This window comes from Beta vulgaris, chromosome 5 (assembly GCF_026745355.1).
Source record: "Beta vulgaris subsp. vulgaris cultivar EL10 chromosome 5, EL10.2, whole genome shotgun sequence".
NCBI lineage: Eukaryota > Viridiplantae > Streptophyta > Magnoliopsida > Caryophyllales > Amaranthaceae > Beta > Beta vulgaris.
Genome location: NC_079206.1, coordinates 9,117,950 through 9,131,470, shown reverse-complemented (window position 1 = coordinate 9,131,470; position 13,521 = coordinate 9,117,950). Strand labels below are relative to the sequence as shown.

At 39.0% G+C, this 13,521-nt stretch overlaps 1 protein-coding gene across 1 annotated transcript; it reads left to right on the top strand.

Moving 5' to 3' along the window:
- The first annotated feature begins 2,070 nt into the window (after nt 1-2,070).
- On the top strand, nt 2,071-2,813 carry LOC125497931 (uncharacterized). Its single transcript, XM_048645649.1, has 2 exons — nt 2,071-2,248; nt 2,452-2,813. The coding sequence occupies exons 1-2, from the start codon at nt 2,071-2,073 to the stop codon at nt 2,811-2,813; spliced, it is 540 nt and encodes a 179-aa protein (XP_048501606.1).
- Nucleotides 2,814-13,521: the final 10,708 nt, after the last annotated feature.

The following is a 13,521-nucleotide window of genomic DNA, read 5'->3' as shown; positions in this document are numbered from 1 at the left end:
ATAACTACAATACTAAGAATTAAAATAATAGACAGATAAACGGAAATATTCTAATACCGTTCCCCGGCAACGGCGCCAAAAACTTGATAGTGATTTTAAGCAAGTTATAAAACCCTATTCTTGCAAGTGAACAAATTCTAGTAGAAAGTGATAAATATAGGGTATCGTATCCACAGGGAACGTTGAATAAATCTTAGTCTAAAGTCTACTAAATTAACTCGAAAGAATATATAGATTAAGTGGTTCGAAACTATTAAGACTAATACGAATTAAATAAACGAGTATGAGAGATTGAGAAAGTAACTAATAATACGAACAACAATCAATAAGAATGGGTTTCTAGGACAGTCGAATCCACCGTTATTAATATGACCAATAGGTTAATTAGGACGAGAATTATAAGTTTTATTGAGCAACCTAAACTACAAGTCCGGATTACTCTACCGTAAATAATATTATGAACAAATAGGTGACATAATCTATCCATCAAAGCATAAATTATTCAACTAATTACTCACAAATCAATAAGAACCATTGCATAACATCATACTTTAGACTACAAGAACAAAGTATGTAAATTAGATAACCATTCAAGCCAATAAATAGTCCTACAAGGATTATTATCAACGTAAATGGAGAAACAATAATTGAACAACGTATCTAGAGTTATGCAATCATAAAACCAAATATAATTCTCAAACAATTAAACTATAAAATCAGATTAATAAGGTTTCATCTAAGCCCTAGAATTGAGAAATTAGCTACTCATAATTAGGGAAAACATCACCAAATTAGGAGTAACCATGAAGAATCTCCCGAGCAACCTGCTGAATTGCCGCCTCGACCCACCACCACGGCCACCGTCCAAGGTTGTTGTTGATGTTCTCTTTCGTCCCCCTTTTTGTATCGATGCTGCCCCCCCTCTTTATAATTGCTCTTTTGCTCCTTGTTGCCCAAGGAGACGATCTCTTGTACGAGATTTCGGGTGTATGAATTAGCAATTTTCCTTCCTTGGATTCATCGTATCAATCTAATGAAAGGAAATATCTTCTCTTTCTTTTGTCCTTGGCTTGCGTGACATGAGCTGCTTATCCAAGGCAATTATATTTTCCCTTTAGTCTTCTAGATGATGCGTGTCAATTAGTTAGATATGATATGGGCTCCTTGGTTTTTGCTTCCCATAACAAGTACATTAGGATTATTCATATACTATCCTGCCAAAACATAGTAGTATCAATTAGTGGAGTATTAAAAGTTACTTATAAATAGTCACAAGATACCCACTATAATAAATACTAGTAATACATATAAAACATATGAATTAATATCTACTATAGCATTATATGACATAATAACCAAGTATTAAGGGATTAAATTATATAGTATTACGTACGTATCATAGGTCTGTATTGTAAACATTATAAATATTACTGAATGCCAGATTAACCTACAACAGGTTAACACAATTATTTCCCACACTTGTACATGGTATCACAGCTTAGTTTTTTCCTAAACAAAAGAAAAACAAAAATCTAAACTTTATTTTTCAAAGTCACGTTTTTTTTTCTTTTCTTCATGGATTCTATGCCTGCTTCCGCCGCACCATCCACCACTGCCCCGGTCACGCCGGCGTCGACCTCCGGTATCCCATTGCCCCCGCCGGCGCTGACTGCAGCCTTTCCGATGACCTCTCTGCAGAGTTCGCCCTATGCCGCTGCTTGGATCACAGTCCCCTATGCTGGCTCCTCCTTCGCCGAGCCCTGGTCCGTCGGCCCTTCCATTGTCCATCACAGTGTCTCATCCCCCGCATCTGCGTCGCGTGCCTCATCGCGCTTCCCGCCCTGTTTTCCAGCCACCTCCCAGACCGTCTCCCACGTCTGTGCAAATCCGACACTGCACTCCAGCTTCCCGGTTTCACACCCTTCATTCTCGTATAACATCCCATCCACGCCACTGGTCGGATCTTCCACCCCAGCTTCTATCTTTTCTCTTCCGACTTTATCAGCCCCTAATTTGACGAATCTGGTAACCATTACTTTATCTTCTCCTGAAGATTATTTATCATGGAAAATGCAAATAACTTGCTTGCTACTTTCGCATCAATTACTTAGCATTGTTGATGGTTCTACTATTATTCATCCTGCTACTGTTATTAATGAATCTGGTAATATTGTTCCCAATGTTCACTTTTATGAATATTTGCGTATTGATCAACAAGTCAAATCATGGATTTTTGCTACTTTATCTGGTGATGTATTTGTGGATGTTCATGATTTGCATACCTATGTGGATATTTGGACTAGATTATAATCTAGATTTATGCATGCTAGTATGGCCCGATCAATGGAATTAAAGGGCCGGTTAACTCGTATTAAAAAGACTGCTTCCCAGACCATGGATGGATATTTACGTGAGATTAAGGTTATTACTGATTCCTTTGCTGCTATTCAGTGTCCTGTGTCACCACTTTGCTGCATTATCTGTTCCCTATCAGTTTTGATGATTTGCGTCCTAAGTTGCTCCTTCATGAACAACATTTATTAAATTCTAAGGATGCATCTGATCCCACATCACATCATGCCTTACTTGTTGTTAAAACTACTGGTACTGGATCAAGTTCCTCCTCCCAACCTAGTTTTGGAGGGAGAAATCGGGGAAGGAATAACAAAAACAGAGGCGGTAATAATAATCGTGGGGGTAACAACAATCAGAATGGTCGTGGCAATAATGGTGGAAATGAGGGAAATGATAATTCTCGTGGCTCTGGAAACAACAATGGCAATCGGGGACGCTCAAATGGTATGAGTAAATAAACTAACTTGTCATCCTATAGTATGCCTTGCCTAGATTATATTACTAATAATTTGTTGTCTGCAGGGAGTAATTCATCAAGTAGTAATAATGTTACCTCTACCCCTACTTCCGATACATGTGGTTTATGTTGGTTTCTAGGTCACCAAGCTGCCTATTGTCCTCAACGCTTCAATTCCAGCTTTGTTCCCTCCTCCTATAAAAGTGTCACTCGAGCCTTAGCTGCACTGTCTGTTGGTGGTGAAGCTACTGACTCCGTCTGGTACCCTGATTCGGGAGTTGCATCTCACATGACTCCTCAGGATGGTACGTTTTCTATTGAAACTCCTTATACTGGGTCTAGTTCTGTTGTAGTTGGTAATGGTACCTTACTCCCTATTAAAAAGAACAGGCAATTTAACTTTAAAAACTGCAAGTCGTCCCCTCCGTTTATCATCTGTCTGTCATGTTCCTAATCTAAAATATAATTTATTATCAGTTAACAAGTTGTGTCATGAAAATGATTGTGTTGTGAGTTTTGATAAAAATTCTGTTTATGTTAAGGACCAGATAACGGGGGAAGTCCTACTTCAGGTAACCAGTAAGCAAGGTGTCTACCCTCTTCAGCCCAACATTGTCCCTCTTGAGCCTTCAGTTCCTGCTTTCCTAGCCATTAAGGAGTCGAATGACGTGTGGCATGCTCGTCTGGGTCATACATCTTCTAGCGTTATAGGAAATTTATGTTCAAATAAATACATCACATGTACCTCTAAGTTTCATGATGATTGTGTTGGCTGTAAGCTAGGAAAAATACATCGTTTACCTTTTGATTCTGTTGAACATATTTCTACATATCCATTATATAAAATTCATAGTGATCTTTGGCAATCTCCTGTTTTGTCAAATCAATTATTTCGATATTATGTTGTGTTTGTTGATGATTTTTCACGCTATTCCTGGATTCATCCACTACGTCGAAAATCGGAAGCTTATTCTAAATTCCTAATGTTTCAAAAGATGGTTGAAAACCTTTTTAATTGTAAAATTAAAATATTTCAAAGTGATGGAGGAAGAGAATTTGATAATTCTCCTCTTCTTCAACATTTTTCTAACAATGGTATTATTTTTCAAAAATCTTGTCCCCATACTCCAACTCAAAACGGTGTTGCAGAACGCAAACATCGTCATATCATTGAAATGGCTCGTACTATGATTATTCATTCTGATTTCATGAGGAATTTTGGGTTGATGCATCATATACTGCCACTTAAACTATCAATCGATTACCCAGCTCGGTTTTACGGGGTGTTTCTCCTTTTGAAAAATTATTTCATCGTCTCGCTTCCTATCAATTTTTGAAAACGTTTGGATGTGAATGCTTTCCTTTGTTTCTGCACTCTAAAAATCACAAACTACAACCTAAATCTAAAACTTGTGTTTTTATTGGATATGCATTGGAATATAAAGGGTATCGGTGTTTTGATCCTACTACCAAGAAAGTCTACACTAGTCGCCATGTTATTTTTCATGAACATAAATTCCCGTATCGTGCTTTGGTTGGTTCTGCGTCTCACGAGTCTTACACCTCTTCTAGTGTCTTGTCTGATGACTGGCATGTTACTAACATTGCCCCTGCCCGTCCCTTGGTTTCTGTGCCTCGACCCGTGTTGTCCGCACCTCCCACACGCAGCTCTACTGTCCAGCCTTCTCTCTCGCCCGTAGTGGTCTCCCTGTCCCCCGCGTTGGCTCGTGTCGAAGACCCAGCCGCAGCTGGCTCTCCTCCCGTCCCTCCAGGCCATACCGTCTCGGCTGCTGGGCGCCCAACGCATCCTGACTCCCGCATTCTCGCCCTCCGCCAGCCCACGTCTTCTGCCTTGCCTACTGCTGAGCCTCGACTCGCTGGGCTGTCCCCCCCCCCATCTCCCGCATCTGTCGCTGCTCGGTCCCCCACGCCTGCTGGCTCACGTCCGAGTGTGGGCGTGGCTGTTGAGCCCTCCCTCTCCCACATTTCTGCATCTTCGCCCATTTCCTCTCCTGACCTGAGTCCTGTCTGTAATCGTCATCCCCTGGTTACCCGTCTTAAAGATGGTGTGTCGAAGCCTCGTGTCTTAATGAACCTAAGTACTGAAGTTGTAGAGTCTGAACCTACTAATTTTAAAAAGCTTCTACAGACTCACGTTGGCGTCAAGCTATGTTAGATGAATATAATGCTTTGATTAAAAATGACACATGGGAGTTGGTACCTCGCAACTATGATAAGAATCTACTTGGTTGTAAGTGGGTTTACAGGATTAAGTATCATTCCGACGGTTCTTTGGAGCGGTTCAAAGCCAGACTTGTTGTTTTTGGCAATCACCAGCAGGCAGGTATTGATTACTTTGAAACCTTTAGTCCTGTTGTTAAACCTACTATTGTTCGCTTGGTTCTTATTATTGTTGTTTCTCTTAAATGGTCTATTCGTCAGTTAGAGCATGTCAAAAATGCGTTTCTTCATGGTTTTCTTAATGAAGAGGTTTATATGCGTCAACCTCCGGGTTTTATACATCCATCTAAACCTACTCATAGTTGTCGTCTTTGTAAGTCCATTTATGGTTTGAAACAAGCTCCTCGAGCTTGGTTCTCTCGGTTTAGAAACTTTCTCTTATCTATTGGTTTCAAGTGCAGCAGTTGTGACACTTCTATATTGACTCTCAAATATCGTGGTCATTTCATTATTCTTCTATTATATGTTGATGACATTGTCCTTGCTGGTACCTCTTGTTGCCAAATTCATATCTGTTCTTTCTTCTCAATTTGCTATGAACGATTTAGGGGATCTTCATTATTTTTTAGGTGTGCAGGTTGTGCGTACTCCCTCTGGTTTATTTTTATCTCAACATAAGTATGTTTCTGATTTACTTCGTAAATTCCATCTTCATATTGTTAAACCAGTTACCACTCCTGTTGTCTCTGGAGTAACATTGTCTTTGCTTGATGTAGAACTTTTTGCTGATCCCACAGATTATCGTAGTATGGTCGGTGCATTGCATTACTTAACTATGACCCATCCTGATATTGCTTATGCTGTTAATATGGTGTCTTAGTTTATGCATGCTCCTCGTACTACTCACCTTCATGATGTGAAAAGAATTTTCAGATATCTGCATGGCACTTTGGATTATCGGCTGTATTTATACAGCAACAGCTCTCCTACTATTATTATTTCTATTCATGAGACATTTGTTGCTAACTCGCATTAGTAACAAATTGGAAACAAAATATAGTTGTTGCTATAAGGCTTGTTTCCATATGATTTTAGCTACAAAATCTGAATATTTTCGTTGCCACATAGCATCGATTGAAATATTGTTGCCATGTTGGTTTCTATATTTGACGCGTTTGTTGCCAACTCTAGTAACGAGTTATAAATGATTGTTGCTAATATCGCAACAAATTATTAATGTTTTGTTGCTAGACATTAGTAACAAATTATTGATATTGGTTGCTAAAAATAGAAACAAACTTTTGATTGTTTTAGAGTTACACTTTGACTAATGCGCTATTCATACAACGTAGGTTAACCTTATACTTTTTGTTAATTGTTTAAGAATTTGATATATACATTTATACAAATCAATAAAGAGAAAGAGAGTCAATCTACTTACAATTCTGAATGATATTTGCATATTGATACTAATTGAAATGGATAATAGTGTATAAACTTCTTGACATATAAGGTGGTAGTTTGGATAATCTTTCTTCGATGTGGGACACATTTTAAGGAAAAACTGATGTTATTTCAGCAACAAATAATAAAATATATTGTTTCCAACGATAAAAAATCAAATATCTATTTCCATATTTGTTTCTAAATAGCAAAAATATGAAAATATGATGTCATCTATCAACAAATCATAAAATTAATTGTTTCTAATGTAATCAACAAATGAAATATTGGTTGTCGTAATATGTTGCTAAATGACAACAAATTGGAAACATGATGCCATCTAGTAACAGTTCGTAAAACTAATTGTTCCTAATGTCAACAGAGCCACAATTGTTGTCGTAATTTGTTGCTAAATGACAACAAATCGCAAATATGATGCCATCTAGCAACAAATAGTAAAATTAATTGTTTCTAATGACAACAGACCTAATATTTATTGTCATAGTTTGTTGTTATATGACAACAAATTGAAAATACCATGCTATCTAGCAACAAATAGTAAAACAACTAGTTTCCAATAGCAATAAATCAAAAATATGTTGCTTTTATTTGTTGAAAAATTAGAGTAAAAAACGTCACTTTATAATAGGTAACAAAAAAATAATATATGTTGCTATCTATCAACTATTCAAAATTTTGTTGGCATAATTTGTTTCTATAATGGTCTAATTTTTGTAGTGATTGCCTATTCTGATGCAGATTGGGTAGGATGTCCTAACACAAGGCGTTCTACTACTGGTTATGCTGTTTTTCTTGGGAAGAATTTAATTTCCTGGCGTTCGAAAAAGCAACCTACTGTCTCCAAATCTTCCATTGAAGCTGAATACAGGGTCGTTGCCTACACAGCTGCAGAAACTATTTGGCTCAAGCAACTTCTTGCTGACATTGGCCATTTTCTTCGTCATCCGGTCATTGTCTACTAATAATATTAATACTACTACTAATAATAATAAAGAAAAGGTGAAAAGGTTAATTGACAAACACGGAAGAGTAGAGTGAGATGGAGAAAGAAGGAAGAATCAAGATATGATAATGGTGAAAGAGAGAAGGAGAGAATATGAGGATGAAGATCACAGAAAGAGAGGGATAAAGCAGAGAGATAGTCATAACATAGACTATATTTAAGTACAATTATGAAAGAGGAAAAAAAATAATTTCCTATGACTTACGAAGTTATAAATATTAGTTGGAAAAGAGGAGGGAGAAAGCAGGACGAGAATTTTGAAAGTAATTAAAGCGTGATACATAGAGAGTGAAAGAGAATGGTGGGGTGAAGATGAGAAATTGAGATAAGAGGGAGGAAGAGATGGAGAGCCTAAAGAGACTATTTTAGAGGGTAATTAAGAACGAAATAAAAAATACTTTTAAGAGATTTTTAAAAATTCAAACAAGAGAGAAGGAAAGAAAGGGAAAGGAAAAGAGAGGCGGAGAAAGTAGTATTTGATGTTATAAAATCCTTACTAAAAATCAAGGAGATGCCTTAGTGTAGCTTAGGAACACTGGAAGGTCTATGTCAGGGGCGGATCTAGCGTGGGTTCAGTGGGTTCAACTGAACCCACAATTTTTTTTAAAAAAAAGAAAAAAAAATCTGCAAAAAAACAATATAATAAATAAATCCCGCGTGCTGTTATTTTAGTTTGATAGAGTTTGGCTCAGTGGTCCTACTTCGCGTGTGAAGTAAAGCGCCTGTCCTACTGATCCACCCAGGTTCGAAGCTAACATAGCTCATTTTGGAATGCTTGATAAATTGAAATTATTAAACTGTCATGAGATTAATTGGGTGGGCCATAAATGAATAAATATTTGTTAGTAGGTAGTATTGCTTGTGCTAATGTTCATTTGGGTATGTTATAGATGGTTATTGAAAGTTTAATTTAAACCACGTTCTTAACGTTGTAGATTAAAAAAAATATTTTTGATGCTTTAACTAATTATTAGGGTATGTCTTGGGTAAGAAAAACTTTTATTTATTAATATTGTACTTAAAATGATAACACTAATACCACTCGATCTAATAATTAAAACTGTAGTATATAAACTTGAGGTCACGGGATCAAAGCCTAAACTATGCAAATTCTAATTTTTTTTAAGAAAATGAGAAGTGACAATATCATTCTTAAAATCATAGTTTCACTTGGACCCATCAACTTACATATCTTCTCTCACGTTACTATTAACTAACCTATCCTACTTTCAGGGTGCTGAATATTTGGATTTACATATTAATTCATCCTCAATGCTTTATATCGATTTGCTGCATAAATACTGGTTAGCAGTGTTTGGAAAAAGCCAAACAGGGGCTTGGGTAGGAAAAAAAGTTGCAGAAGAAAAAAGAATTAGTCAATATCTAAAAAACTTGGTTGGCAAATATGTTTCCATTTTTCAGTCAACATGGTGTTTGTATTCTAAGCAATGGTTAATGTGAAATGTGGATTCGTTTGGAATGAAATTCAAATTAGTTGATACATTATGCTGCACATGACATGTAGTAATATGTTAGGGGGGAAATTATTATCCAGCGATTTCGGGATACTCACTCCTGTTTATCTGTTTATCATGAGTATTTTATTTCTACCTGGCCAAGTTAAGTGAAGTTACTTTAATTTGAAGGAAACAAATGCTTTAAAGAGAGGGGCATCTGCTAAACAAATCTTAAGTGGATCATCATTTTCAAGCATTGAGCATTATGCGGTAAATTTCATTCTTTAGAGTTGAGGTTTATGATTGTATTTTTTAAGTTTTCAAGCTTTTTATGAATGTATTTCACCTTTGCCTTTTATTTATGTATTAGTTCACTAAAATCTGGTTCAGAGGATGCAAATATGAACGGCCATATCTGTTTATGCCGATTTTGTACCAAGTACTTAAAAGGTTAAGGTGCCAACAACTAGATCAATATATATATAGCAATCAACATTCTAAACGAAATAAATGACATGAAACGAATAAAGCAATAAAAAAACAAAGAATTGTTGACGCAAAAAACCCAAAAAGGGAAAAACTGCGGGTGATGCTCCTGATCACCAATCCACTAGTATGACGTTGGTGTCAATGTTACAATATCAGTTGATTACAATAGCAGTGAGACTTAGAGTATTAGAGAAGAAGAGGTGCGTGTAATTCTAGAGTGAGAATGAGAGAGATGATCGATAAAAAAAACTAGGTTTACATATGATTACAAAGTATATATATCTCTAAGGGAATATTCTTCAGCTGCCTTTTGAGTTGTTCCGCAATATCGGGGCCACGTCAGCACAATCCCAGGTATTTGTCAACTGCCAAAATGACGCTGTTCAACGTCACTTGACTTGGTCACACCACTCCTTCGCTCAACTTGCCATGCCAGTTGCAAATTCAAAATAATAATATGCCCGCCTAAAACCACGAAAAATGAGGGCCCAACAATTGCCCCTGATTGACGCGTGTCAGAAAACCACTTTTGTGAAAAACCGTCAATCACCACATTGGGACAACCGCCCACTTTCTCCATCCAGACACATTTCTCTATTTAAGAACCCTCCATCATTAAGTTTGTCCTTTCATCTCTTCATCCTTTACTCCTTTATTTCTCTCTCTTCTCAAGAAAACTCCACATCCTCCATAAACGGCTAGTTTCTCCGGTGCTTCTTCAACTCCTTGACAAATCAAGAATCAGGTAATTTTTACTCTTTGAATTCTTCATATTTCTTTTATGGCGCCCAAGGAAAATCTCCCTAAGATTAGGAAATGAAAAAGAACCTCCAAGATGGTAGAATATTCAGATGAAGTAGTCATAGTAGAAGCAGGCGTCATCGTGGGGAAAAGCATTGCTAGTGAATTTACTGAGGAAGATGTAATCACTTTAATAGAAAGATTCGGCCTACATGAATCAGCCGTAACTAGAATACCTGACGGAGAGCAACGTCCTGATGATTGCCCCGTCGGTTGGGTAGTTTTGTACGAATACCCCTTCAAAATTGGATACAAATTTCCCTTCAATCCCCTCATGACTCAACTCCTAACCACCATGCAAGTTAGCCCTAGCCAAATTATGCCGCTTGTCTGGCGTGTGGTTCATGTAATTGACAAATTAACCCAAGATGCAAACATAGAATTCACTCTAGAGGACCTCCTATACATGTATGAAATTAAGAGGGTAGAAGTTTCTAGATACACTTTTTTCCTAAAACCTGGGAAACAGTCTTTAGTGGAGAATTCTGGGGCTAACGATAGAGGATGGAAGAAAAGATACTTCTTTGTAAACAAGAACTCCTTGGGAAAAAGCTTTGACTACTTACATGACGGGTGGAACTCCGAAGGTACTTGGCTTCTTTTTATATGCTTTTTCTTGTCTATGCTGTTGACGCCGTCTAATTTCCTTTGTGATTGCAGAAATACTACCCTTGCATATTGAAGAGTCGACCCTCAGCAAAGCCAAAATCAACCAACTTCTCAAGAAATAGTCGCCCAAAGAAAGGACGTTCCGCAACAAGTTCGAATTGACGCCGTCAGACGGAGACACCTTGCCCCAGTCCATAGAATAACATACCGCCAACACCAACGATCCTACCGACGACACAAGCCCATCCATGGCGTCAGGTAACGTATCTCTTTGCGCTGTCTCCGTGATTTTTCTTGCTTTCTTGAAGCTGACGGCAGTATTTGTCTTCCAGAAAACACTATGTCTACAAGGTCCAAGACCCCGACCGTCGGTCTTTTTGAAACAGAGATGTTGGAATGGGCGAGGAAAAGGAAACAGGCCGCGAGCACTCTAGCTGTGACGCTGTCATCCATGGGCGCTCCCAAGGTTGCTAGGACGACAAATCCAACTGACACCCCTAAACCCACCAAGACGCCACTTGCAAAGGGAGAAACTTTTACTATTAGCCTCCCCAAGAACTTCTGCGAGATCACTGCTCCAACGATCTTCCCGTCGGTGGAGAAATTGGCGTTCCCCGCCCCCCAGCGTCGTCTTGCCAGTTTGCCCCTGCAGTTACATGTAAGTCATCCAACACAAGTTATGTTATTCAATTGTCTTAAAAAGTACTTACTGACACCGATCGTTTATGTAGGCCACCCAAAATTCTCTAGCCCTTTGTTCTGCTGCCATCACTTTGGAGAAGGAGTGCAAGACACTCCGTGAGAAGTTGGATAGGTCTTCGTCAGCTCTGACGGCGGCAGAAAAGAAGATAATAGAACTGTCCGGGGAACTGGCTGAGGAGAAGGGTCAAAACGCTAGCCACGTGGCTAACCTGACGACGATGAAGGAGGAGACGGACGCCACGATAGCCAACCTCCGCGAAGAGTTGATGGACGCTGCCAGCCGATACACTTGGAAGACCAAGGCCAGGCTGATGAAGCAATTCTTGGATGGACAGACGTCAAAATGGACCCCTGAAGCGGACATTCAGCAGTTTCTGGAGGTGTTTAGGATGCCGGAAGACCTAGTCCCTGAAGGTGAGAACAGTGATGACGTCATGGCAACTGTTGATTCTAGCGTCAACAATGATACCGACGGCGTCGCTTGACTTCTTCTGGTTCCTACAAGGTGCTGCTTCACCAGTAATGATTAGTTAGTGTTTGTAATAGTTTTTTGGGGTGCCATGTCACCGAAACTTGGGTACTTTTGGTGTGTTTTGTTGCAAAACTTTTATATTCGTCTTGGTGTGTTTTTATGACATTGACATGTGTGTTTAACATTCGCATTTAACTATATATCAGTGTGTGACAATGTTGTGTTGTGTTGTGTTCATAATTTCATATTCTGCCCCATTATACACCTCTGTCATGAATGGTGTTTAGGTTTGTTTTATGAACACAAATATGTATGTATGTATGGCGTTGTAAGGTACCTTTGTAATGTGGACCAAGAGATATTTTAGTTGCAATGAAGGGTTAATTACCACTTCCAACTAAGCACTCTGGCCTTTTGTCTCCGTAAATGTAGAAATTGACGAGGCGTATCTGACGGGGCAGGATGTTCGCCTTGTAAGATGTATGTTGCCCCTATGTCGTCAGAATGTAGCCATAGAGAGTTTGTATTTAATGACAACGACGTCTGACGTCGTGACTTTTATTTGTATGATAGACACACCTACACTGTCATTAACATACCTCAAGTACCAATGTTAGTAAAAAGAAATATGCTTGTCGGGCATAATATATTCATGACAACTTACGTACAACGTTACCTATTATATTTGTTTATTCCACGACGACGCCTTATTCAAAAATGGTAACGCTTAAGATGGACGGCGTTCCAACTTCTAGGGACGGGCTTGCCGTCTTGAGTACATATTCGATATGCGCCATTGCCAACCACCTTCTGGATTTTATACGGGCCTTACCATGCTGGTGCCAACTTCCCTGCATTAAGCTCTTTGGTGTTTTGAAAGACCTCTCTTAAAACCCAATCTCCAACGTTGAAAGTCTTAGCTTTGACGTTCTTATTGAAACTTCTGACCACTATCTGCTGCTGGGACGCCATACGGACAAGCGTTGCTTCCCTTAATTCCTCACTAGTGACGATGTCGTGACTTAGCTCCTCGTCATTCCTCTCTGGCGTCAATTGCCCATAACGCGACGTCGGGACGCGCACTTCGGGAGGGAGGACAGCTTCACACTCGTATACTAGGGAGAAAGGGGTTTGACCCGTCGCCGTCCTCGGAGTAGTCCTGTTTGCCCAAAGAATCGACGGGAGCTCCTCCGCCCATTTTCCTTTGGCGGCTTTAAGACGCCTCTTGATGACTTTGATAATTGACTTATTGCTAGATTCAGCTTGACCGTTGGTCTGTGGATATCTAGGCGTCGCGGTGCTGAGTTGTATGTTCCCCTTGGCCAAGAAATTCCTTGTGGGTGTGCTTATGAACTGGGAGCCGTTGTCGCAAATGATCTTAGAGGGGACACCGAATCTGCATATGATGTTACGCCATATAAAAGTAATAACCTCTTTATCGCGTACCTGGGTGAATGAGTCAGCCTCAATCCATTTGGAGAAGTAATCAGTTAAAGCTAGCATGAACACTTTATGCCCCGGTGCTTGGGGA

Excerpts from the sequence above, each read along its gene's own strand:
- LOC125497931 (XM_048645649.1), top strand. The coding sequence starts at position 2,071 with ATGCAAATAACTTGCTTGCTACTTTCGCATCAATTACTTAGCATTGTT. Across the intron at positions 2,249-2,451 it reads GATTTTTGCTACTTTATCTG|TGTCCTGTGTCACCACTTTG; the intron begins GTGATGTATTTG and ends GCTGCTATTCAG.